We start from the raw sequence: 25,708 nt of genomic DNA, 5'->3' as shown, positions 1-25,708 counted from the left end.
ATAACAGGATTTCATTGTTTTTTATGGCTGGTAATTTATTTATATAATTTATTGTATATTCCAGAATAGCTAGAAGATTTGGAATGTTCCCAACACAGAGAAATAATTGTTTAAGGTGATGGATATCCCAGGTGCCCTGATTTGATCATTACACATTGTATACATGTATCAAAATATCACATGTATCCCATAAATATGTATAATTATGTATGAATTTTTTTAAAACAAATTAAAAATTTATACCTGAGGGTTATACCTCATATTTTTCAAGGAGATATTTTACATCATTTAACTTAGTAGGTGAAAATACCTTGTAAGGTTGACATAATAACCTTCACATTTATAACCTATTCAATAAAATCTACAGCATTAAAAAATAAAGGTGAAGCAATACTTATGCTCATAAAAAGTATATTTTAATTTAAATAAAAAAAAGGAGAGGGATCATTAGTTATATTTTACAACTGTAAGTTCAAAGCCAGGGACCTTTTCATAGATTAAGCATTAATTTAGGAGTCTCCTTGGAGTGAAGAAAATGAGTATTCTTTTGAGGATTTAGGATCCTACCTCTTAAAGTCCTGGGTGCTTTGAGGCATAGTTGAAAACCATATTCAAATTGGATTCCAGACACTTGTAACAGCCACATTCAATAAATCAGAGATGCAGTTTGTAAGGGCACCCTCACCAATATCCCCCAACTAAATCAAAAGTATATGATTCCTGCAGTACAAGCATTACACAAATGGCTCTGTAAACCATATATAATTATTCATTTTTGCTTTATTGCTCTATTCTACCTGTTCTCTCCTCCCCTTAAATTTGGATAGGGAAAATTAAATTTTTACTTTGTAAATCAACTACATATCAGTTTCAAAGTACCAAAAGGTACTAGGTGACACACAAACACGGAGCACAGGGGTAACCCTAAGAGTTAATATGCAAAAATGTCATTCATTAATACTACATTGTGGCTTTACATTTATTTTATCACTGTGATCAATCTTTGATATGATTCAGTCATTGACATTTAGCAAGATGCTGTTTTCCCGCAGTTCTGTATTTTTAAGATGGAGAGATTAGGGAAATTAATTTTCCTCTCAGATTAAAAGATTCTTGGCCATGAAGCTATTTATGTCATGTATATTTATTGGTAGTCAGTTTGAACTGGACTCAGTGTTCAGTCCAGTTGATAATGTTTTAAAACTTGAGTTCTGCAGTAGAATCATCAGTCATGTTTTTAATTTTATTAGTACTAGCCATGGAAAATGTGGCTAATGTTTTAGCCATGGCTGTATAAATAGAGCTGCAGTGTATTCAGATAGTCTGAAATATTGCTTATATTTTTTGTTTTTTAAAAATCTCTTAGGTAATTATAAATATAGTAAGACAATAACAAATCTGAATTTTTAAAAATTCAGTGTTATCTATAAACTAGAATATTCAAAATATTTTTGTTCAAAGCAGAGGTTTAATCACAGGTTAGTAGCCCTAAAATGTAATGCAGATTTGTGAAAGTTCTCATTTTTTAAATAATGTTTCTCTTTATTATTCTGACAGTTGTATTGCACAAATAAGGCAGCAGGTAGAGATTTATCTAATTTCACTTGTGAAAATTGCCATGTATTGGCTGGCTGGTTAGCTCAGTTGGTTAGAGAGTGGTGTTTCTTAACACCAAGGTCAAGGGTTTGCGTCTCTGTCAAATCCCAGCCACCAAAAAAAAAAAATTGCTGTGTATAGATAACTAATTATTTATACTTTGTGTGTGTGTGTGTGCTGAGTAATGTCTACGCTCTTTTTAAACTATGTAATTGATGTGCTTCCACCAGTTTTTTCAGCAGTGGTGATAACTGAAAATTTGTAGACAGCTAATGTTTTTGGTTGTAGGAATAATTTGTAATGCAATGGTGTCTTGATAACAGTCTAATAGATTTTATGTCACTTATTTGTATTTTGTTACATATAAATTTCTGCTCCCATTATCCTGTTATATATAAGAATGTGGTTTTAAATTGTAAATGAACTGAACTAATAGGAAGAGAGAAAATTCACCTAAAAGTGTTAGTATTTGGGGGCATTTTGTACAATAAGATACATTTCTTTAAAACTTATTGTAGCACGGTCTTGGGTCCTACTGCTTTAGAGGTATGGATGTGCCCTTCTTACCTCTTGAGGAAGTTGCTTTTATTCTACTGGCACATGTATAAGGTCTGAAATATGCTTGCCCCATACAATTTACTTGATAGGAAAAACTGTTAAGATCTAGATCTCATTACTGCCAAAAGTCACTATGAGTTGTGAACGAAACATTTAAAAATTCTTAATATACATATGGTGGGGAACAGTTGTGACATCACTGTGTTACACTTTTGATACACTTGTTTTGGCAGTCCCACTACCACTCACACATTCACTGTGTCAATAGAAGAGTTCACAGGACTCGGCATACAGTCATACTCAATGCTAAGATTTATTACAGCAAAAATGCAACGCAGCATGAGTACAGAGCTGGGTCAGGGAGACAGATCAGGCAGAATCGGGAGGAATCTGCACGCAGGCTGCCTGTGCTTTCCCTGGAGGGGCCATGTGGAGGACACTTGAGCAGTAACACAGAAACCTTGTTTCTGCCCAGAGAAGCCAGTTCGAAACTCAAAGTACAGGGTCTTTATTGGGGGCTAATCAGCTAAGTACCCTTGTTCTCCACCATTCTAGTCACTTAGAAGGAAAGCAGATATTCACTATAAATTGCATTGTTTATTTCAAGAATCTAGTCGGGTTAGCACAGCAGGCACAACCTTATCACTTAGGGCAAGTTTCAAAACCCAAGTTCCCAGACATAGCTAAGGGCAAACCTTGTAAACAGGCTCCTCTAAAGATCAGGCCTGTACAATTTGTCGAAAGACTATTCTTTCCCCTTGAATGGTCTTAGTACCCTTGTTGAAAATCAATTGACCATAGAGGTTTGTTTCTAGACTCTCAAATCTATTCCATCAATCTATATGTCTTATGCCAGTACCATGGTTTTGATTACCGTAGCTTTGTAGTAACTTGAAATGAGAAAACATGGGTCATCCAACTTTGTTCTTTTAAAATATTGTTTTGACTATTCAGGGCTCTTGTGATTCCATATGCATTGTAGGATCACCTTTTCCATTTCTCCTGCTGAGATTTTAATTTGGATTGTATTGAATCTATAGAGCAATTTTGGTAAAGTTGACATCTTTTGTTCTGGTTATCTACTTCTGAATGACAGACCACCCCAAATTATGTGGTGTAAAAGAACAACCATTTTATTATGCTCATGGATTCTGTTGAATCAGGAATTGGGATGGAACACAGTAGGGATGGCTTGTCTACTCCATGGTATTTAGTGTCTCAGCTGGGGGTTACACAAATGGCCATTTGGAGGCTTCTCCACTCATACGTTGGCACCTGAGCAGGTACTTCTTATTGGAATACTTAATGGTCTTTGACATTTGAGCTTCCCACAACATGGTAGTTCAATTTCAAGAGGGAGCATTTGGAGATCAAGTGTTCCAAGAGAGTGAGTTTTATGAGCTAGCCTTTGAAACTAGTGTCATTTGTGCTATAGTTTACTGGTTGAGACAGTCAAAATCTCACTCAAATTCAAGGGAAGGGGACATAGATGCCCGCCCACCTTCCCATGGGAAAGAACTTGGGGTCACCACCAAATTTTTATCAATTCATTTCATGAGTACAGTCATGTGCCCAAAATGACATTTTGGTCAATGATGGACTGCATATAGGACGGTGGTCTGAGCAATAGGCTATAGAATATAGCCTAAGTGTGTAGTAGGCTATACTGTCTAGGTTTGTGTAAATGCACCCTGTGATGTTTGCACAATGACAAAATTGCCTAAGTATGCATTTCTCAGAACATAACCCCCATCATTAAGTGATGCATAACTGTAGGTATATCACTCAATGTACTTAGATTGTCTTTAATTTCTAGTTGTCTAATTGTTTTGTGCAATTGTTTTAATTATTGTGTAATTTTCTCTGTAGATGTCTTGCCCATTTTTCATTGGATTCATTCCTAGGTATCTAATTTTTTAAACCTATTATAAGAGTTATTTTCATTTCATTTTCTTTTTGTTTGTTCTCGATGTATAGAAAAACAACTTATATTTGTCTTGTATCCTACAACCTTGCTAAATTCATTTTTTAAAAGTTTGCATAATTTAAAGTTTTCTATAAAACTTTAGTTTTATAGTGATAAATTTAGTGCAAATAGTGATAATTTTACTTCTTAATTCCCAATCTGTATGCCACATTTTTTTTTCTTTTATTTATTAACTTGAGCTCCAGTACCATGCTGAATACAAACAGTGATAGCAAGGATCATTTTTTTTTTTTTTTTAAAGATGACCGGTAAGGGGATCTTAACCCTTGACTTGGTGTTATCAGCACCACGCTCTCCAAGTGAGCAAACCGACCATCCCTATATAGGGATCCGAACCCGTGGCCTTGGTGTTATGAGCACCACACTCTCCCGAGTGAGCCACGGGCCGGCCCTGCAAGGATCATTTCTTGATTTCCAAGGGAAAGCTTTCATTATTTCAGTATTACATATGATGTTTCCTTCATAATAAGGAAGTTCCCTTCCTTCTATTCCTTTTTTTTTTTTTTTTTGATGCTGGTCAGTATAGGAATCCAAACCCGTGACCTTGGTGTTATAAGGTTGAGCTCTAACCAACTGAGCAAACTGGCCAGCCTATTCCTAATTTATTAAACATTTTTATTGCTGTTCAGTTACAAGTTGGATTTAATGTTTTTTCTTCATCTATCAAGATTATTATTGTAATTTTTATATTTTTCCTTGATTAATTTATTGTGAATTACATTAACAGATGTTTACATGTTAAATAACCTTTACATTTCTAGATGAAAGCCCACATTGAGATGTATTATTCTCTTTACAAATTACTGGATTCTTTTGCTAATATTTTCTTGTGGATTTTTTACATCTATGTTCCTGAGAGAAGTTGGTTAGTAATTTCCTTTTTTGAATATTTTGTCAAGCTTGATACCTCAGGGTTATGCTGGCCTCATAAAGAGAGTTGGGAAGCATTCCCTCTTTTCTCTCTGGAAGAGTTTGTAAGATATGTGCTTTTTTTTTTTTTTTAAGTTTTTACAATTTATTAATCCTCTTGTGATAAATTTGCACAATCACCACATATAAAGTCATTGCAGAATCTTTACTCCTTTTTGCCAGCACCAACATTGGCCTTTGCAGTCCCCCAGCTTTCTTCATTCTGTTCTTGTGTTCCTTTTGCTGTTTTCTTGAGGTCTTTTTCTTCTCATACAGGCCATGTCTTGCAAGTTTATGTTTGGGTTCATTTTTCTTTCCATAATCCAAGGAATCATAAATCACGCCAAAGCCAGTTGCTCTTGCCACCACCAAAATGGGCTCTGAACCCAAATACAAAGATGACATCTGATGTGGTGTTGTACATTTTGGCTAGTTTTTCCTGAATTTCTGTCTTAGGTACTGTTGCCTTCCCAGGATGAAGAATGTCAATGACCATTTGTTTCCTCTGAAATGGTCAGCTGGTCATGAACTTCCTGGTCTGGATAGTTACTGTGTCATCATGATGGTGGCTGATCCTCAGGAAGCCATATTTCTTCCTTATATTTTGAAGAATATTCTGAAGCTATTTGTGTCTGGAGTTGTGGGGATTTTAGTTTTTTTTGGGGGGGGTTGCCTAGATTTATGGGAAGATTTTAATAAATTTTGTGTCTTTTATATGTATATAGGATTAAATATATTTCTATATGTTACTCTCAGTTTTGAGAGTAACAATTCATCTAAATTGTCAGTCTGTTTGGCATAAAGTTGTTCATGATATCCTCTTGTATTTTTTAAGGTAATAAGTATCTGTAGTCATATCTCCTTACATTTTTTTATTTTCTTTATTTTTTCTTGATTAGTCTTGTTAGGGGATTATCAATTTTATTAGCCTTTCAGAGAACTGGTGTTTACATTTTTAAATTTCTCTTGTATGCTTATTTTCCATTTTATTGATTTCTATTTATTATTTCTTTCTATTTCCTTTAGTTTTGATTTTGATTGTTTTCTATACTCTTAAGATTGAAACATAATTTTTCAGCCTTCTTTTCTAATATATATATTTAAGTCTACATATTTCTCCCTAAGTACCACTTTTGCTGTGCCCTACAAGTTTTGAAATATTGGATCTTCATTATCAAGTTAAAAATATCTTTTCATTGCTGTTTTCATTTTTTCATTTACCTATGAATTATAGAGAGAGATGTATTGTTCAATTTCCAGGCAATTTTTTTTTTTTTTAGTTACATTTTTGCTGTTGATATCTAGCTTAACTTCTCTATGGCCAGAAAATCTGAATGATTTCAATTCTTTGAAATTTGTTGAAGCTTGCTTTATGATCCAGCATATGAAAATTTTGATAAATGTTCCATTTCCATTTGAAAAGAATATTCCATTATGAGGTGCAGTGTTGACATATGCAAATTAGATCATTTGTTTATTGTGATTACAATTGTTACTGCTTGTTCTCACAGTCTTTAAGGGAGATGTGTTAAAGTTTCCCTTTATGTTTGTGAAATTGTGTATTAGTTTTACTTTTGCTTTATATATTTTGAACTCATTTTATTGGATACATACACACACACTCACATAAAATTGTGATACCACATTAAGAATGAGTCTTTTTATCTGTATTAATGCTTTTGCCTTAAAGTCCACTTTATCTAATATTAGTATAGCTTTCTTTTGGCTAGTATTTACATTGTATATTATTTGCTATTTTTAACTTTGGACCTTTCCATATCCCTTTTAAAATGTGTCTCCTGTACTCATTGTGTAGTTAGTTTATATTTGAGTTGGTTTTTATCCGATCTGACCATGTGAGTCTTTTGATTTGCATATTTCATCCTTTTCATTCAATGGAATTACTAAATTAGTTGGGTTTATACCAATTACATTTTTGGGTTGTTGTTTGGTTTTTTGTTTTAAGTCATGTTTTAGTTTTTTTCTCTCCCTTCTTGCTTTCTTTGGGATTATAAAATAGTTCCATTTTTTCACTCTGATAATTTGTTAGACATTCTTTTATTCTTGTGTGTGTGATTACTTTAAATTAAAAGATCTATCACCGTCAATTACATTTTAATACCATTTTCTCCGTAATGTGAGAATCGTAGACCACTTGGACTCCATTATCCCTTTCCTACCCTTTGCATTATTACTGTCATGTATTTTAATTCTATGTAAATGTTAAATTCAACAAGACACTTATTGTTTCGTATGTCAATGTCATTATATTTACCTCCCTATTTACTTTTTCCAGTGCTCTTCATTGCTTTTTTGTCTCCATCTGGGCTCATTTGCCTTCTGACTAAAGAACTCCCTTTAGTATTTCTTTTAGTGCATATCTTCTGGCAACAAATACTCTGTTGTTTTTTTTTTTCTAAAAATGTTTTAGTTTTGCTTTCATTTTTATAGGATATTTTCACTGGGTATTAAATTCTAGATTGGTATTTTCTTTCAGCAATTTAAAGACATCATTCCATTGTGTTCCGGATTCCATATTTTGTTAAGAAATCAGCTGTTTGTCTTATTGTTGGCGCCTTCAAAGTAATATGTCAATTTTCCTTGACTACTTTTAAGATTATCCTTTTTTATTTTCAGCAATTTTACTATATAAGGCGTAGTTTTCTTTGTCTTTATCCTGCTGAAATTCACAGGCTTTCTGAGAACTGTGGGTTGACACATTTTCATCTGTTTTAGAAAATCTCAGCCATTATTTCAAATACAAGGGTACTTCAAAATGTTCATAGAAAGATAGGATTAAAGGATAATACAAATCTTTCCATATTGCTTCTGCCCATTCTATTTCTCCCATTTAAGATCCCATTATAAAATATATTAGACCTTTTGACTGTGTCCCACATGTTTCCAAACCTATTTTCTGTTTTTTCCCTTGTTTTTGCTCTGTGCTTCAGTTTGGAAATTTTGTGTTGACCTTTTCTCTAGTTCACAAATCTTATCTTCCACTGTGTTCAATATGTTCTTAAGCCCATCCACTCAATTTCAGATATTGTAGTTAATTCCAGATGTATTTTTCAATTCTAAAATTAGCATTTGATTTGTTTTACATATTTCAATTTTTAATGAGTTCTTAAATTGTTTCATTTATTTTCTCCATGTTTTTCTCTATTTTTTGAAATTATTAATTACAGTTATGTTATAGTCTTTTCTAACTTAAGTATCTGAATCATCTGTGGGTCTGCTCTTATTGAACATGGGACATTGTATAAAAAACTGTAGAGACTCCAGCTGGTGTTATCTCCCACCAGAGACGGCTCATCCTTTGCTCTGCTAATCAAATAGAATGTGAAGATGATCACTTTAATGCAGTCAGGACCTGTACTTAGTTGAGACTCACCTGCAATTTTATCAGACTCAGACTGCATCTGGTTTACTCTTGTTCATAGTGCATAGCCCCTGAGTACTGTCTGTTTCCTCAACACAGAGAAACTGCAGGAAATTCCACTCTGCTTTTCCTTATTTTTAATTCACAAGGAGCCTTTTGCTACTTGGAGACCCAGACTTTGGCAAACATCTTGAGACAGAAACCAGCCATATGTCTGAGGCCTTTCAAATCTGCTATTTTATTACATTTGCTCTATGCAACCACCAAAAGTGCTACTGATTTTTCTGTCATGAACAGTTACCTTCTGTGAGAGGTGAAGCCTGAATTCTCAGCTTTTAGCCACATCCAAATCAACAAGTGCTCCAGGGAAAAGAGAGATTGTAGAACATCAGTGTCAGTTCACCACTTCAGTCTTTTAATTACTAGTCTGTTCTTTGGGGTCCCCTACCTCTGGTAGACCTTTATCTTCTCAACACTATGAGACTGCAGAAAATTTCACTGTTTTTTCAGAAGTTTAGTTCTTTAGCTTCCTGTCCAACATAGATTAAGACTTTGTCACATATGTTGAAAGGAAAACTAGTTGCATATTGGGGTCCCTTGTCTCTAGTCTTGTCACTCCAGCACTGTGCAACCACAAAAGACAAACAAACAAAAACCTCTGTTTCTCTGTCCCCCCACAGTGAGTGGTTCTCTGCCTGTGCTAAGCCCAAATTCTTAGCCTCTAGCCCATACTCCAGGAGAAAAATGACTTCAAATACTCAGAGCTCATCTCTGAGAGTCGCATGACTTCTGCAGCTCTCTCAACCCTTTTCAGTTTATATTTTATCTAGCTGTCCTGATTCCCAGTGGGACCACCTATCTGGAAGCAGAAATCCTTACCTCTTCATTCTTTGAAGGCACTGCTACTACAACTTATCTTTTCCCTACCCTCAGGGTGTCCTCAAATCCATCATCCACTGAAGTGTCAGAGTATTCTATCTAATCAAAATCTGATCTTGTGGGTAATCAACTTTAAAAAATTTAAATAGCTCCCTACAGCCTCAGCAGTGTTGTTACAGAGGGATTTAGAAGAAAAAGAAGGGAGATGCTAATGGTTTGGCCGTTAGATCTACAATTTTACTTCAAACAGTGAAGCTCATTTTTATCTAATTGATATGTGAGGGTCCTTTGGGTTTTCAGATTCTTTCCCCTTGTTTAAACTATCAATCGACAGAATGAAGTATGAGTCCTTAAACTCTCATGATCTCCAGACTCATATGCCATTCCCTGCCTCCCTCTAAACTTCCTGAAGTTCCCCCTTGGCTCCAAACCTCTCCCAACTTCCAGAGAGTGGTGCTGCTTATTCTCAGACTGGCCAAACTGTTCATTCTGTCTGAAATGCTCCCTTCTCCCTATCCTAAATGAATGACTAGGCTTTGGAAGATACCTAGGATTTTAATTGGCATATTAAAGTAGGGAAGGCATTAATGAAAATAGGAGAAATCAAACAAACAAAGTAGAAATAAGTGAGTATGGTTTTGGCAGGTCTGTGTGCAATTAATGAGAGAAAGGATTAGGTGGAGAAGACAGAGCCACTGAATGTGAAACCTTGATCTGATAGACGTCAAATGTAAGTTTTTAAATAGCAAAGTGATATAATGAAAGCATTTGGTTAGGGATGTTTACTTAGCAGAGTATACAATTTGAATTGGAATAATCTATCAAGCTAGAATCCTTAAAGTCATTTTTGGCTTCTGTGTGATTAACTGGTCAATAGAATGCTACTGATTGTACTTAGAAATGCCTTTGGGGTGTGAGTTCAGAATCTCAGCCCCTCTTTTCTGGGTCATAGCAACATCCTCCTCACCGATCTCCTTTTCAGTCTCCTCACTCCCATCACTCTCTATGCTCCTACCAAAGGCATATTCTAAAACAGGTTTAATTGTGCCTCCAACCTGCCTAAAAAGGTGTTTGCTAACAAACTCCTTAGCATGTTATACATAGTCCTTCTCAATCCAACCCCTTTAGGTTTGTTTCATACCCTCCTTTTTACGTATATTTTGTTTTCATAAGTACACCATGGCCTCATGTATATCTTTGGCTGACACATACTGTTTCTTTTTTCTGGAAAGAACCTTTACCTTTCCCCACTCATAAGAAAAATAGTTCAAATGTCACCTACTCTATGAAACCATCCCTTACTCTCCCAGGCAGATTTATTTATTTATTTCTGTGGGGTTTAGCAGCTGGCCAGTAAGGGGATCCGAACCCTTGACCCTGGTGTTATCAGCAACACGCTCTAACAAAGTGAGCTAATCTCCCAGGCAGGTTTAACCAGATGGATCGTCTTTGCATGTATTTTTAGAATGTACCACAGTGTGTATTAGTACTAGCTTTTTCCTAGGAACTGAGTTTTAAAAAAATTATTAGCAGAGTATGCAATTTGAATTGGAATAGTCAGCAAAAAGAGCTGCATATTACTATTGCATTTTAGAAAAATAAAAAATAATACAGATATAAAGTAAAAAAATGAGTACCATCCACTCACTCCTGCAATAGTCAGGTATAATCACCATTAAACCAAATTTTGTGTGTTTTAGTCTGCACTGTTTTTTGTGCATGCACACCCATGCCTATATGTGTGTGGCTTTTTAAAATTCAAACCTACTATGTGTTTTTGAATGACTAAATGAATGAGTAAATAAAGGAACTTAAGGTATAATTTTAATCCACTCAAAGAAGTCAAAAAACAGTATTTATCTGGATAGAATGGAAACAATAGAATATGAGCAAGTGTTTAAAAAAAACTAGAATTTCATGACTAATTTTACTATATTGTACCTACATAGAGTCAAATATAATTTCAAAGCTGCAAACTGTGGATTCAGAGGTGGAAATTTTTGTCAACAAGTTGCTAAAAAGGAAAGTATCCTTCCTATATATATTTCTGTGAATATCAGTTTTCATGCCTGTCTGATAGAAATAATACCACTTTGTAGAATTTATGAAAAGGATTAGAGATAATGTATGTAAAGTGCTTGGCACATAGTCGAGCAATAAATTATAATTATCATTTGTATTGATCAGGCGCTTTACAATAATGTAAGGGCAGACACAGTAGGTTATGTTGTCTTCCTGTTAATAGCATTATTCCACCAATATAATCATTTTGGATTTTTTCCAATCTTTAAATCAGCTCTGAGTAATATGAAGTCAGCTTTCAGAAATATTCAGTAATATGAAATGGGTTTTATAAATTTGCATAAAATTATTGCTGTCCTTTTTGCTTGTCCTACCTCCTGCTGAATCAGAACCAGCTTTAAAATAGAAAAGCTATGTTTGTTTTTCATAATGCTGCTACAGCAATGGCTAAAAATAATTCTGATATGGACTTAATAATTAAGGCTGCATGCAGAATTTGTTCTAATTAAGGAATAATTCATAAACTAATTAGGATAGCTATGAACTATTAACATGCAATAGGTCTTTCTTCTAATTTCTCTATTTCTCTCTACTTTTCCTCCTTTTGTATACTGATTTTATTTTATTTTTCTTTTGGTAGCTGGCCAGTACAGGGATCTGAACCCTTGATCTTTATGTTACAACACTGCATTCTAACTGGTTGAGCTAAGCAGCCATCCAGTATGCTGATTTTAAAGGCAAACTCCAGTGACATGAAGATAGACCCTAAGTACCTGCATTGCTGAGATGTAAAAAAAAAAAAAAAAAAAAAAACCCAAAAGAAAATGAAAATGGTTTGAGAGAAACAATTATAGGCGGATCGGAGAGCAAGCAGTGGTGTTTACCCCTAATTAATCAAAACCAGTTACAGATTTCTTTGTTCCTTCTCCACTCCCACTGCTTCACTTGACTTGCAAAAAAAAAAAAAAAAAAACCCATAAGTAAATGAAAATGGTTTGAGAGAAACAATTATAGGCGGATCGGAGAGCAAGCAGTGGTGTTTACCCCTAATTAATCAAAACCAGTTACAGATTTCTTTGTTCCTTCTCCACTCCCACTGCTTCACTTGACTTGCAAAAAAAAAAAAAAAATTATACATGTATTTTCCCATACTTATAATTTATTAAAATCTTGATTTACAGAAAAGATAAGCTAGGAGATAATTATTCCAATTGTAAAAATTTTTCTCCTATTGTTGCAATGAGTTGCTATACTTTTGTAATTTTCATGTGTTTATACTTGGTTTCCCCAATCAGTGTAACCTCTTTGGGAAAGGAACTCTGTCTTATCCTTTTGTGCTCCTTTCAGTGCCTATCACAGTGCAATATAATTGATGATGAGTAAGTTATCTTTAAATGTGGTGTTTACACTGTATCTTATTTCTAGAAATATATTTTACTTGTAAGTTCAGAATCACATCTATTTGTCATGCTAAACCTATTAGGTGATTGCTCCTAGTGTACCTAAATTATTTATCCATTATAATTACAAAAGCAAGACTGCATTCTCTTAGGACTATTTTTTTTCTTCATTTGAGTGATATACATGCATCTAACTCCATTATTCAGTAGGGAATTATCCAGGCCTCTGGCTGCTGCTGCTATTTATTGGTGCTACCTGCAGCTTTAGCAATATGCAAGTTTCGACAAACCATGATCATTACTTTCATATGTATATTCCAAAATTTTACATGTTCCCATCCCCACACATAACTGTCCCTTCTACTGGCAAATGACACTTCTAACAGGTAGTTGTTATTTTCTATGGAGCCAAATTTGTGTATACATTGTGCAGATTCTAATTTTTTCATATTCGCTATCTATCCATTCACCCATCCATCTGCCTGCCTGTCTATCTGTCTACGCATCTATCTTGCTCAATGTACTGTGCTAGGTACTATAGTAGATAAAAGGAAGCATAAGACCTAGTTCTGTCTTCAAGTACCTTAACCATCTATTGAGGGGGGAAAATGTATACATAAAAAAGATTAGAAAACAGAATGGTACATGATAAGTAATACAAGCTCACACACTGTAGATGATGCACAAATAAGTGATACAAGCTCACACACTATCAAAGATCTGTATTAGTAAGGGTTCTCCAGAGAGAGAGAACCAATAGGACCTTTATATAAATATGTGAGAGGGTTTATTAGGGGACTTGGCTCAGGTAATTGTGAAGGCTGATGAGTCCCACAAAAGGCCATTTGCAACTGATGCTGGTAGTGTGGATCAGTCCAATCCAAAAACCTGAGAACCAGGGAAAACGATGGTGCTGTTGGTGTGAGTCCTGGAATCCCAAAGCTTAAGAGTATCAAGTTCTGATGTGCATTGACAGGACAGCAGAGCATATCCCAGTTCCAGCGGATAAAGAGGGTGATCCACCTTTTCCTCCATTTTTGTTCTCTCCAGACTCCAAGCAGATTGGATGCAGCTCACCCATATTGAGAGCAGATCTTTACCCACCTAATCCACTCAGGCCCACATGGTAATCCCTTCTGGAAACACCCTCATAGACAAACCCCAAAAGACAGCTTTACCAGATTTCTAGGCATTTCTTTATCTAATCAAGCTGACACCTAGAATTAACTGTCAGAAGATTCAAGAAAAATATTTTGGGCTGGAATGATGTGGTGTGTTGACTGAGTCTGGGAGATGGATGGGAAAAGCAGAGGACGATGAATTGGAAGACCAGGTTTTCACCTACACAACTTACTAACTACTAAAACCTTATGACTTGGCTTTCTGAACTTCATTTTTCTCATCTGGAAATTGAGAACAACGATCATGACAACACCTTTTCTTTTTCTTTGATTATGAACCATACAATCAAATAAAATTACATTAAAATTCTCTGAAAACATTAAAGTGTGATTCCAATTTAAGGATGTATTGTTTTAACTTTGGATCAACTACCACAGGGTCACAATGTTTCTGCTCAAATATTACTCATTTTTTTTGGTGGGGGGTCTGGCCAGTACAGGGATCAAACCCTGGACCTTGGTGTTATTAGCACCATGCTTTAACCCACTGAGCTAACCAGCTAGCCCCAAATATTACTAATTTGAGAAATGTTAAAAGTTCAATAGGCAGAGAGGAGCAATGCTGGTTATTTAATACGTATGTTATTTCATAGGGAGAGAAAATGACAAAAGAAAGTAATGACAGGCTTGTGATGCAAATCTGACATTTTTGTTTTAGGATAATCCATATGATAACTACAATTACTTCAAAGCTAATAACACTTGTTATGAAAATATAAGAAGTAAGGGCTGGCCAGTTAGCTCAGTTGGTTAGAGCACCATGTTATTACACCAAGGTAAAGGGTTTGGATCCCTGTATCCGCCAGCCACCAAAAACAAAAAACAAACAAAAAACAAGAAAATATAAGAACTAAAAATGGCTGCTATTTACTGAGGGTTTACTATGTCTCAGGGCCTCTGGTAAGAACTTTTTGTACACTATACAATTTAATCTTTACAACAATCCTAAGAGTCAACCATTACTGTCCCCTTTTTACAGAAGGGGAAATTCTCGGTCAGAGAGATTGTTGTTGGCAAGATCACACATCTAGCAAGTAAGAAAAGTAGGATTGGAACCCAGATATGTATTAATTCTAAACCTGTATTCTTACCCAGTAATTTCCATTACTTTGGCATATCGCACAGAAAGCAATGGTAAACTCAGAGCCAAATGAAGTGGTTTGATGTATTTATTATATCAGATGAAGAAATGGGTATTTTAACCATAAATTATTTCAGGAAAGGGTGAAGTGAGGGATGAAGTTATAGAGGAAACAAAAAGGCCAGTTCATGGAGGAATTGTATCCCATGTATGAGAATATGAACTTAATTCTGCAGGTAATCGGGAGCCATAAAGATTTCAAGTACAGAAATATCACTGCCTGCATGGCATGGGGTTGGTGCTCAATACATACAATGAATGAATTAATTAATGAGATTTGCCTTTTAGGAAGATCAACCTGATGACCGTGGAATATGGTTTGGAGGAAAGTAAGAAGATTACTTTAAGAGCTTGGGCAAAGATGGCAGAGCCTAAACAGTGGCACCTGGGAGCCAGGGGCTACTGGCTTGGAGAGCCAATCGTGCTAACCCCTGACAACTTTAGGTTCAGTGACCTAAAGTTGGTAGCTTGAAATTAGCCATGGTGGTGGAACTGACACCATAGAACTTGGTAAACACTACAAATTAGGGTTTTCCTTTTTGTCGTTTTTCAGTGGCTAGTGGTAAGACTAAACCCTTGACCTTGGTATTACAAGGACACACTCTAACCAATTGAGCTAACCAGCCAGCCCTAGGACTTTCTTTTTCAAAGAGCTGATTTACCAGCATATTGCTGGCCTGAATAAAAAGCACAGCAATGGAGTGGAGAGGAGGGAATACATACTAGAGAGGGATTAATGGGGTAGAACCAGCAATACTCATCATCATTTGATGAGGGTAGAGTGCCAAATGGAGATTCCAAAATGATTTATCAAGTTATTGGCTTGGTTGATTGAAGTGGGAAATTGGTACCTCTCACCAAGAGGAGTTGAAGATAGGGGAAAGATAGTGAATTTTGCTCAGGGAATGTTGAAATTGAAGTATCTGTGGGATAAGATGGTGAAGATGTCCAAAAGACTGTTTATACGGATATGGAACTAAAAGAAGAGGTCTGGATTCAATATAAAATATAGGAATCATGAGAAAACAACTGAAAGTTGAAGTCATGGGAGTAGATGAACTTTTAAAACAAAATAAAGAAACAGAACCCTGAGAAAGGTTGTAGTAAGTCTCCAAGTAAATATAAATGAAACCCTACGTCTTTTTGTTCAAAGACAGTTTGAGTAACTAGGTAAAAACTTGAGTTACAAGTTTTATTTGTAAATACTGCTTTTAGAATAAAATTATCAGTTCAATGTAAATGAGTTTTAAGGAAGATCAGTATCTGATGAAAACAAATATTATAGATTTGAATTATAAGAACTTTACAGCAAGATTTATCAAAATGATACTTGAAAACAAAGAGATTTTTTAAATATCTAAAAGAAGTTTAACTTTATTCAAACATCAGAAAGAACAAAAACATTCTAGAAAAATAGAGGGGAACCAAATTACTTTAGAAATCAGTTTAAATATAATTATAAGGAATTCTATCCCATACTTATCTCTACATTAGCACTGTGTTGTAATTGTTTACTTCTTTGCCTCTGCCACTAGACTTTAGGGGAGGAGTATGTATGTTTGGAGCCTTGTACATAGTATAATGTCAGAAAAAAAAATCTGTTTCTTCCAGGACAGAATGGGAGGTTTGAACAGATGACCTGGAAGATTTCTTTTAACTCTTAGAGTCTATGGAAAGGGAACTGGTAATAATTGCTCGCCACTTAAAAGAAGTAGGTTTAGTCCTTTGTAGCTCCAAAGACCCAATGTTTTGAAGCTACTAAAAGGCAGGAGACTCTCACTCAGCTCAGTATTACTCTTGTAAGAATTTTCTAACAATTACTGGTCCAACAGAAGAAAGGCTGTCTCAGGAGGTGGTCTTTGAAATAACTGGTATTTAAGAGCTGAAGGGCTGTTAGATATCTTACGTCTTGCCAATTTTCTTTATGCCAATGCCTATGCAGAAAATGATATTCGTACAACACAAATCATAAATTGCACAGCACATCAGTCAGTATCTCCAGACGCACTTATACATTCTCAGGGCTTTGGTTGGGAAAACTCTGATCTAGTATAACCTCCTCCTTTGCAGAGGGGGAAACTGAATCTTAGTGAGGGGATGCGACATTACTCCGTCGAGACGTTAATATTAATGCTGGGTCTAGAACTGGGACTAGAACTAGACTAGAGTCTGTGGATAACCAACTAGCCGAAGTGTCCTCCACTCATATTGGTCTGGGGGTCAAACTTGAAGAGGACGCAGTAGATGGGAGGACAGCCTAAATCCATATTGTTTTAAAAGTGGTCCCAACACCACTGGCATGAGAACTTATTAAACTCTGAAAAACGGTAGGGTGTATTAAAAAACAAACAAACTTGTTAGACTCTGGCGGATTTGTTTAAGGCGCAGATTCAAGGGCCACAGAGACACACTGAATTAGGCTCCGCTGTGAGGGCCGACAGCCTGCACTTTTAGGCCCGCGAATCCCCTGCGCTCTCGGGTCTCTTTCTGAACTCCGAGCTCCAGCCCTGGCTTGAGCTGAGGGGCTCCGCAGGACGCGCAGCACCCGCCAATTTGGCCCCGAAGCAGCGCGGCCTGACAGCAGTCCCGTGTCCTCGTCGTTAAGACTCTCTGTTACGTACAGCCCTTCTCGCCATCACAGGCGGACGCCGGCCAGTGCTCGGCAGCCGTGAGGCCTCCACCCACGCTCCATCAGCCTCTTGACCCCGCTGAGGTACAGACTGCGGGGGACGCCCGGGGGCAGAGGCGACTCAGCAGCGCCCCCTTGAGGCCAGGGCCCTCCGCAGGCGAGGATGCCCCTACTGTTTCCTTCCACCGCCCCAGCGCTTCTCCTCCTTTCTCGCAGTCCCGCCCACCGGGGACTCGCTACTGCGCCTGCGCCAATCCTGCCTTGTCCCGCCCCTTGCCTGCCGACCGGATGTTAGCCGACTTCCCATAGTGCCTCTCGAGTGGCGGGCATGATAGCCAGGTCGGGGGGGTTGCACGCGAGTTCTAGTGGTCTTTGTTGGGGGTTGTTGTTTTGTGCCCGGAGGCTCTACGAGATTGGGGCCAGGTCACTGTCTTGTCGGCTGGTGCTATGGCGCTTTTCCGGGGCGTGTGGCGCGTGCTGAGTTCCCTGGGAAAGTCCGGAGCGGAGCTGTGTGCCGGCTGTGGAAGTCGACTGCGCCTGCCCTTCAGGTAGGACCGCTCACCTGCGCCTCTAGAGGCGGTGGGGCCAGGACTTGCGGGGCTGCGTGTAGACGGTCTGTCCCTCCTAGGAAGGAGGTCGAGCCACCGTGGCCCTTAGATTCAGACCTCGACCTTGCCAGGGGGACGGGTGGCTTTGAGACCAGGCCTTACCCTTTTCGTACCCCGTACCTTGCTTCCTGCTACCCTCTACCTCTTCCTCCCCTTCCCACTGTCCAGCACCCGTTCGGCGTCCTTTTCGAGGGCCCGCCAAGAGTCTCTAGGCATTGAGGAGGCGGGGCCCAGGAACTGGAGTACGGACGCTTTCCTTCACTCCCAGCCCTTCTCGGGAGGTAAGGGCTTTGAGACTTCAGCCCTGCAGGCTCTTCCCTCTGTTTAGGAAAAGGTTTTAAATAAGTCATTAGCATTCTTGTTGAAGGTGTCAGATATATATGTATAGCATCTTGATGATACCTTATTTAGGATCTGTGTTCATATGCATATGACTATTGGCAATTAAATACCTGACATTGGTTATTTTCTTTTTGTTTATATGTAGTTTTGTGTATATACCGAAATGGTTTTCATCCACCTTGGCTAGTTATCCAAAGAAACCCTTGACTTCATACCTTCGATTTTCTCAAGAACAGCTACCTATATTTAAAGCTCATAACCCAGGTAAGGAGTTTTGGGGCTTGTACTCTTCTCTAATGTAATAGAAAGCCCACTAAGGAGTAAAACTGCAAACATGATACGCACTACCAAAGCATCCAGAGACTACAGGAACAATCATTTCGTTTGACGGTCTGTAAAATAGGAAGTATAACATTTTATGCTAAATAAAAATGCTTTAAATATAAGTGAGAGCTAATGAAAGATATTTTTAAATAGCATGTAGTGTGGAAAGCACCCTGGGAAGAGGATGAAAAAGCTGAATTTTGGGCCTAGTTGCCTTTGGCCTAGAGAACCACTAATGAATCATTTTATCTCTTGCTTATCTTGTTCTGCCTCAGGGAATTGTTAATAAAGTTGCAATGAAATAACTTATGTGGAAGTGTTCTGTAAACTGTACAGTTCTATGCAAATTACTGCTAGTTTCAAGAGCTTTTTCACTGAAAATGGTTCCTTGTCTAGATTTCCCAAAAAAAAGATTTCCAGGTAGGATGTTTGTTGACTACCTAGAAAGGCCTGTAGGGCCTTCATTTTGGGTTGTAGTTTAAAGGTAATAGCTAAATTAATGATAACTAATCTTTGCTTGTGAATTCTAAAGCCCTTTTACATGAAGTACATCACAGGGCACTTGTGAAAATCAAATGAGCTATAATAAAAATGCTCAAAGGGAATATGCGTAAGTACCCACATCTTTTTAAATGTGTGTTGGGACTAACAGGTGGTTTGTTAAATCAGTTGCACCCCATCATGACAGACAAGATGAGGAAGGAAATGGAGAATAATGGATCGATTTTAGAATAGTTTATTTCCAAAAGGTATTTCTGTAATTGAAATACAAAGTGAGTATTATGAATCAAGACCGTATTTTGTTGTTTAGTTATGTTTTACGAACTTAATAATTCCTGAAAGACTTGAAAAAAATGTTTTCTTTTAAATGTTTTGAATGAAATATGGAAGTAAAAAACTTGAAGCAATTGATTATCCAGTTGCTTAAACTAGTAATCAATTTTTGAGGATGGTTTTTGGTGATAAGTGATATATTCCTAAGTTATTAAATAATGGACTTTTAACATTGTTGGATAAAGCTTTAAATTATTTAAATTAGTTGGATAAAGAAAAGTTAAATCATTGTATTATGTGGGATGTGGAGATGTCTGTAATATAACTTGCTTTTAGAGCTAATGGATTGTGCTCTCGGAAGTCTTGGTTTTGGATTGTTTTTTGTTTTTTTGAGGGGGGGCGGTTGGCAGCTGTCTGGTATGGGGATCTGAAACCTTGACCTTGGGGTTACAAGGCTGTGCTCTAACCAACTGAGCTAACCAGCCAGCCCTCTTTCCTAGAAGTCTTTAGATATTAATTCTGAGACATAAGTTGTGACATCTTTTTTCATTTTATTCTAATCCGTAGATGTGAAAAATACAGAACTAATTAGAAAAATCGCCGAGCTATGGAGGGAACTTCCTGATGCAGAGAAAAAGGTAAGTGTATAAGTTTTCAACATTGCTGGTCAGTTATTCTGTTTTTCTTTCTTTTCTTTTTTTTTTTTTTTTTAATTTGGCTGCTGGCTGGTGCAGGGATTCAAAGCCTTGACCTTGGTGTTACAAGGCCACACTCTAACTGGCTGAGCTAACTGGCCAGCTTCCTACTGGCCAGTTTTTCTGCAGTTAGGAACAGTTGTCATGTTTTTTTAAAGGACCAGATGGCCCAGACTTTTTTTTTTTAACAGCCATTATCTATAAAAGCACTTTAAACCTTCTAATCCACGTAAATGATGAGAATGTGGATGTATGGAGGCAGAAGTGAAGGGTTGGCAGCAACTTGAAAATGGAGACTAATTGCTGCACTCTCACCTTGGTTAGCATGTGTATGAAAAATGTATGTTTTTAATCCATATTTATCTCATCCCAGAGCACATTTTTCACATGATTATTCAATCTGTCTTTATCTGAAGTCATGCAGTTGTCTTTTCCTAACCAATGTGCTATGTTGAATTTGCCAGCAACAGTTCATTGACTTTTTATTTGGGTTTTTTTAATAGGTATATGAAGATGCTTACAAGGCTGACTGGCAGGCATACAAAGAAGAGATAAACAGAATTCAGGAACAGCTAACTCCAAGTCAGATCATATCTTTGGAAAAAGAAATCATGCAAAAACGTTTAAAAAAGAAATCATTAATAAAAAAGAGAGTGAGTATCATTGAAATACCTTTTTCCTGTGGCAAACAATTGAAATTTATATAACTGAATATTGGTAGTTTTCCCTTATTTTGGTGATAATATATAGATATGATATGGTGGAATGTCATCAGTTGGACTCCAGTTAGGGAAAAATGGGATAGTTCTCTTCTGGTACTAGGACCACTTGCCATTGAGTCTGTCTTGGAAATCCTTGTTGCTACTTTCAAATGATCCAGTTAGTAAAAGGGAGCCAAAAGAGATACTAAGAGTGAGAAATAGAGTACCTGTGTAGGGGTGATATTTGGAAAGGTGATAGCTCCAGTTTATTCTCTCTCACTCTCTCTTTCTTCTTAATTCATCCAGCCTGTACTAAGAGTGGAGAGGACTAGAAATGAGGATTCGGCAGATATGAGGGTTTTTTTCTTTTTATGCTCAGTCCCTTTTGGAGTTGTCCTTCCCATTAAAGACTCCCAGTTCCAGCTAATTCAAAGATCTAATGAGAAGTGTGGGGACAATCCTTAGCAGTAACTCTAGAAACAAAGGGAGAAATAGTTAAGTTGTAAAGTGCCTGGAGTCTACAGTAGTTTCAATACTAAGTGACAGAGAAATTCAGGAAAAAGAAAGTGATCTCTAGAGATATATCAGAGGAGACCTGCTTTTATTTATGAATAAAATTTGGATTTGTTATTGGTTATAATCAAATTGCCATTAAGAACCACAGAATTTGATAAATTACAAGTATTACTTACTATACAAGTTCAGAAACTAAGTAGGGTAATGCAGAATCCCTTGCCTTTCAAACTCAGGAGCTAAACCTATTTAGATTGCAAAGGATACTTACTCTTTTCCATAGTTTCTTCTCTCCTTTTGGTACTGTATTATTCGGTTTTCTGTTGCTTATAACAGAGTACCAGAAACAGGGTAATTTAGGGCCGGCCTGGTGGCGCACTGGATAGTGCGCCGCTTGGGAAGTGCGGCGGCGCTCCCGCCCGAGGGTTCGGATCCCACATGCAGACCGGTTCCCGCTCACTGGCTGAGCGAGGCGCGGGAGCAACACCGAGGGTTGCAATCCCATTGCCGGTCCCCGGTCTGGTACAGGGGCAACACTGAGGGTTGCGATCCGTTGCCGGACACGGAAAAAAGACAAAAGACAAAAGACAAAAAAAAAAAAAAAAAAAGAAACAGGGTAATTTATAAAGAGAAGTAATTTATTTCTTAGTTTTAGAGGCTGGAAAATCCAAAGTCAAGGAGGCGTATCTGGTGAGGGCTGCCTTCTTGGTGGTGACTTTGCAGGGCATCACATGGTGAGAGGGGCTGATCATGTTAAGGTACTCACTTGCTTTCCTTATAAAGCCACTAGTGCCACTCCTGCAATAACCCATTTATCCATTAATTCACTAATTCATGAATGGGTTAATCCATTCATGAGGCCAGAACCCTCATGATCAAGTCACCTCCCAAAGGCCCCACCTTTCAAATACCGTAGTCAGATTTCCCACCCTCTTCATACTGTTACAATGGGGATCAAGCTTCAATTTGAGTTTTGCAGGGACATTCAAGCTATAGCAGGAACCTAAAAAGAATTGAATTTAATACATCTCTTAAGCTTTAAAGGTTGAAAGACCTTTAAATTTAAATTCAGGAAAGGGAATGAGATGAGAGATTATTAAACAGATAGTTCAATGTTCATGACTTGTGGTGGAGGTGTGTATTGATTTGACCAAGGGGATAGTAGTGACCTGCAACGATGGAACTAGCATTGTTTTATCTTTTAAAAAGGTTTTGTATAGTTGTGTAGTTCATGGAGACCATGAAAATAATATGTAAAGAAAATGTTTTGTGTGGAAAATAACTCATGAAATCTATTATAATTTTTAAAACTTTGTGCAATCAAGAAATTTGGACCTCAGGACATTATGATCACATACTTTATATAAGAATCGCAGCTTTCACTTTAAGGGACATTCTGTAATGCATAGTAGTGAATGAAGTTTCCGTAGGTAAAATTTTAAGTCTCACAGAGGTTAAAACTACATTTGACCCTTCTATTTTTGTTATTCAGGAGTTAACAATGCTTGGAAAACCAAAAAGACCTCGCTCAGCTTATAATATTTTTGTATCTGAAAGCTTTCAAGAAGCTAAGGATGGTTCATCACAGGTAAAACAGAACTGCATTTGTTTATTAGATTTTTGTGTATTCTAATTTTAAAATATTTAGACAGGAAATTAGGGGTGCCATATGTCAGATGGTGAAGAAAAGTAGTGAATTACAGAAATTAAACTTTTTTGATGAGGACCTCTTTACTGTATCAAAAAATCCTTTTTCTTACCACATACAATTAATTTGAGTCTGTAGTTCTCAGTACATGCATACATTGCCAACTTGTTTTCATTTAAAAAACATAAAAATTTCAGATCTAAAGATATGTTAAAGTTCTTCTGGGCCGGCCTGGGTGGCGCACTGGAGAGTGCACCGCTTGGGAGTGCGCTGCGCTCCCGCCGAGGGTTCGGATCCCATGTGGAGACCGGTTCCCGCTCACTGGCTGAGCGCGGTGCGGGCGCGACACCGAGGGTTGCGATCCTGTTACCGGTCAGTAAAAAAAAAAGACAAAAAGGAAAAAAAAAAAAAAAGTTCTTCTGGAGACTTTTCTACTCTAGCAGTTCTAAAGCATTTTACAGTCACTTGAAAAAATGAAGTGTAAATACCATATTTTGTACTGTACTGGAAATTAAGTATAACCTATTGCTTCATGTAATGTCCTTTAATGAAGTTTTAATTATGCCAGTGGGAATGTGTTATACATGTGAATGTCATCATATAAATGTGTCTACAAAAAAAAAATCTTATCAATCACTGTTGTGGCTTAGTCTTTCCTTTTTTTCTTCTTAGAAGCTCCAAATGGGCAATTGTTGTTTTCCTTGTACAATATTACATGTTAAAATAAGGAGATGGATATTCAGATGCCTAACCCTTGATAATCTGAGATGAAGTTTTTGGCACTCTGCTTCTTTGGGATTATTTGGATCTGTAGTTCATTTCACAAATCCTGTTTAATATATGATTAAATAATGTATGTGTGTGACATGTACTTTACTCCCCTGGGAGTTTCTGGGGTTATTTTGTATTTTTTGTGGGAGGTTTTTTTGCGACTGGCCGGTATTAGGATCAAACTCTTGACCTTGGTGTTATGATACTGTGCTCTAACCAACTGACCTAACCATCTAGCTCTCTCCTTGGGATCTCAAATTTAATTTCTATGGCTCTCCATTACTGAAATGTAAGCCTTTCTTTTTTTTTGTTTTAGTTGATATTTGCTTAGTCACTAACTTACCTGGGATTTAGTTTTCTTACCAGTACAGGAGAAAAGTTATATGCTAGAGACTCCTTCTAAATCAGTTCTTCCCAGCTCTGACTGTACCTCAGAATTACCTAGGAAGCTTAATGTCTGGGCCCTAACCCTGGAAATTGAAATATAACTTGAAATATAACCAACATTTAAAAAATATTGGTTATCCATCCTTGTAGTTTAAAGAATCAAAATAACTATGTAAGGTATGAAGGATAGTTTTCACTGCCCTGTTATATTCCTTACTCCAGAAACACATCCCACTCACTGTTTCTGCTGATTCTTGTGATATTTACCTCCACATCTCTAAATAACATCCTTATAATGTTGCTTCTGAAGTTTTTTTTCAATTTTAGCCATCGTCCATCCTGTATTTAAGCATTACTCCCACTGTTTAAGGTGGACATTTTAACTCTCATCCCATTGCTCACAGATTTCCATCCTGTACCTTCCAATATAGTTATAATTTTAGTTATATCAGCATTGAGTATATTATTATAATTTTGTAAGCTCTATTCACAGCTGAGCTGTGCCATATGCTATGATGGCTTTTCTTGTCTTACAAAACTTATTTTCCTTGAAGTTGTCTTATTATTTTTTGTTTTGTTTTTGTATTTATCAGTAATTCAGCCCCAAACTCCAATATTCACCAGCTTTCAGTACCTTTAGATGTACTAGATATTTTTTCCGTTTCAGTCTAAAGTCTCTGGTTTATCCCAGTTTGGCCATTACCTTCTTATGCCTGGTATACTGCTAACATCCTGGAATCTTTCTTCATGATCATCCTCATGGTGCTTTTGCTTCTGTTGTCTTTCTTGGTTTACTCTGATTCTGGTGTAGCATCTTCCCTAGGAACGGTATATGGGAGACTGATTTTTTGTTTTGCCTGTCTGAAGATGTCTTTATCCTCATATTTGTTTGTTAGACTAGTTACAGAATTCTAGGTTGGAAATCATATTCCTTCAAAATTTTTAAAAGTGTTGCTCCTTTCTCCTATAGCTTATTGTATTGCTTTTGAGAAATGTAAGACCATTTTGATTGTTGGTCCTTTGATCTGGCTTCTTTTTTCTTCTGCTTCCTCTCTCTCTCTCTCTCTCTTTTTTTTTGTTTTGATTCTTTAGAACTCATTTTATTTGTATATGGATCCTCTAAACTGGTCCTCCAGTTTTCTTATCTTTTCTGTACTGTTTTCCGTTAGGATTTTTTGTATTTTTTTTTCTGAGATACTGTATACATTTTCACTTAATGTCTCTGTTTGTAGCATGGTGGCATTGCACTCAATTGTACCTG

General features: G+C 36.9%; 1 protein-coding gene and 1 pseudogene across 1 annotated transcript in view; one reads left to right on the top strand and one right to left on the bottom strand.

The window, feature by feature from the left end:
- Positions 1-5,216: 5,216 nt before the first annotated feature.
- Positions 5,217-13,768, bottom strand: LOC103596512 (annotated as a pseudogene).
- A 4,239-nt stretch (positions 13,769-18,007) lies between these two features.
- Positions 18,008-25,708, top strand: part of TFAM (transcription factor A, mitochondrial) — a 9,633-nt gene continuing 1,932 nt past the window's right edge. The window contains exons 1-5 of the mRNA XM_008580144.1: positions 18,008-18,232; positions 18,780-18,898; positions 20,300-20,370; positions 20,931-21,080; positions 23,134-23,229. Of these exons, the coding sequence (XP_008578366.1) occupies positions 18,132-18,232; positions 18,780-18,898; positions 20,300-20,370; positions 20,931-21,080; positions 23,134-23,229 (537 nt within the window). The 5' untranslated portion in view covers positions 18,008-18,131. The remainder of the gene's footprint in view (positions 18,233-18,779; positions 18,899-20,299; positions 20,371-20,930; positions 21,081-23,133; positions 23,230-25,708) is intronic.

This window comes from Galeopterus variegatus, unplaced genomic scaffold (genome assembly GCF_000696425.1).
Source record: "Galeopterus variegatus unplaced genomic scaffold, G_variegatus-3.0.2 Scaffold2036, whole genome shotgun sequence".
NCBI classification, from domain to species: domain Eukaryota; kingdom Metazoa; phylum Chordata; class Mammalia; order Dermoptera; family Cynocephalidae; genus Galeopterus; species Galeopterus variegatus.
The sequence above is the reverse complement of the archived record's forward strand: the minus strand, read 5'-3'. Positions and strand labels throughout refer to the sequence as shown.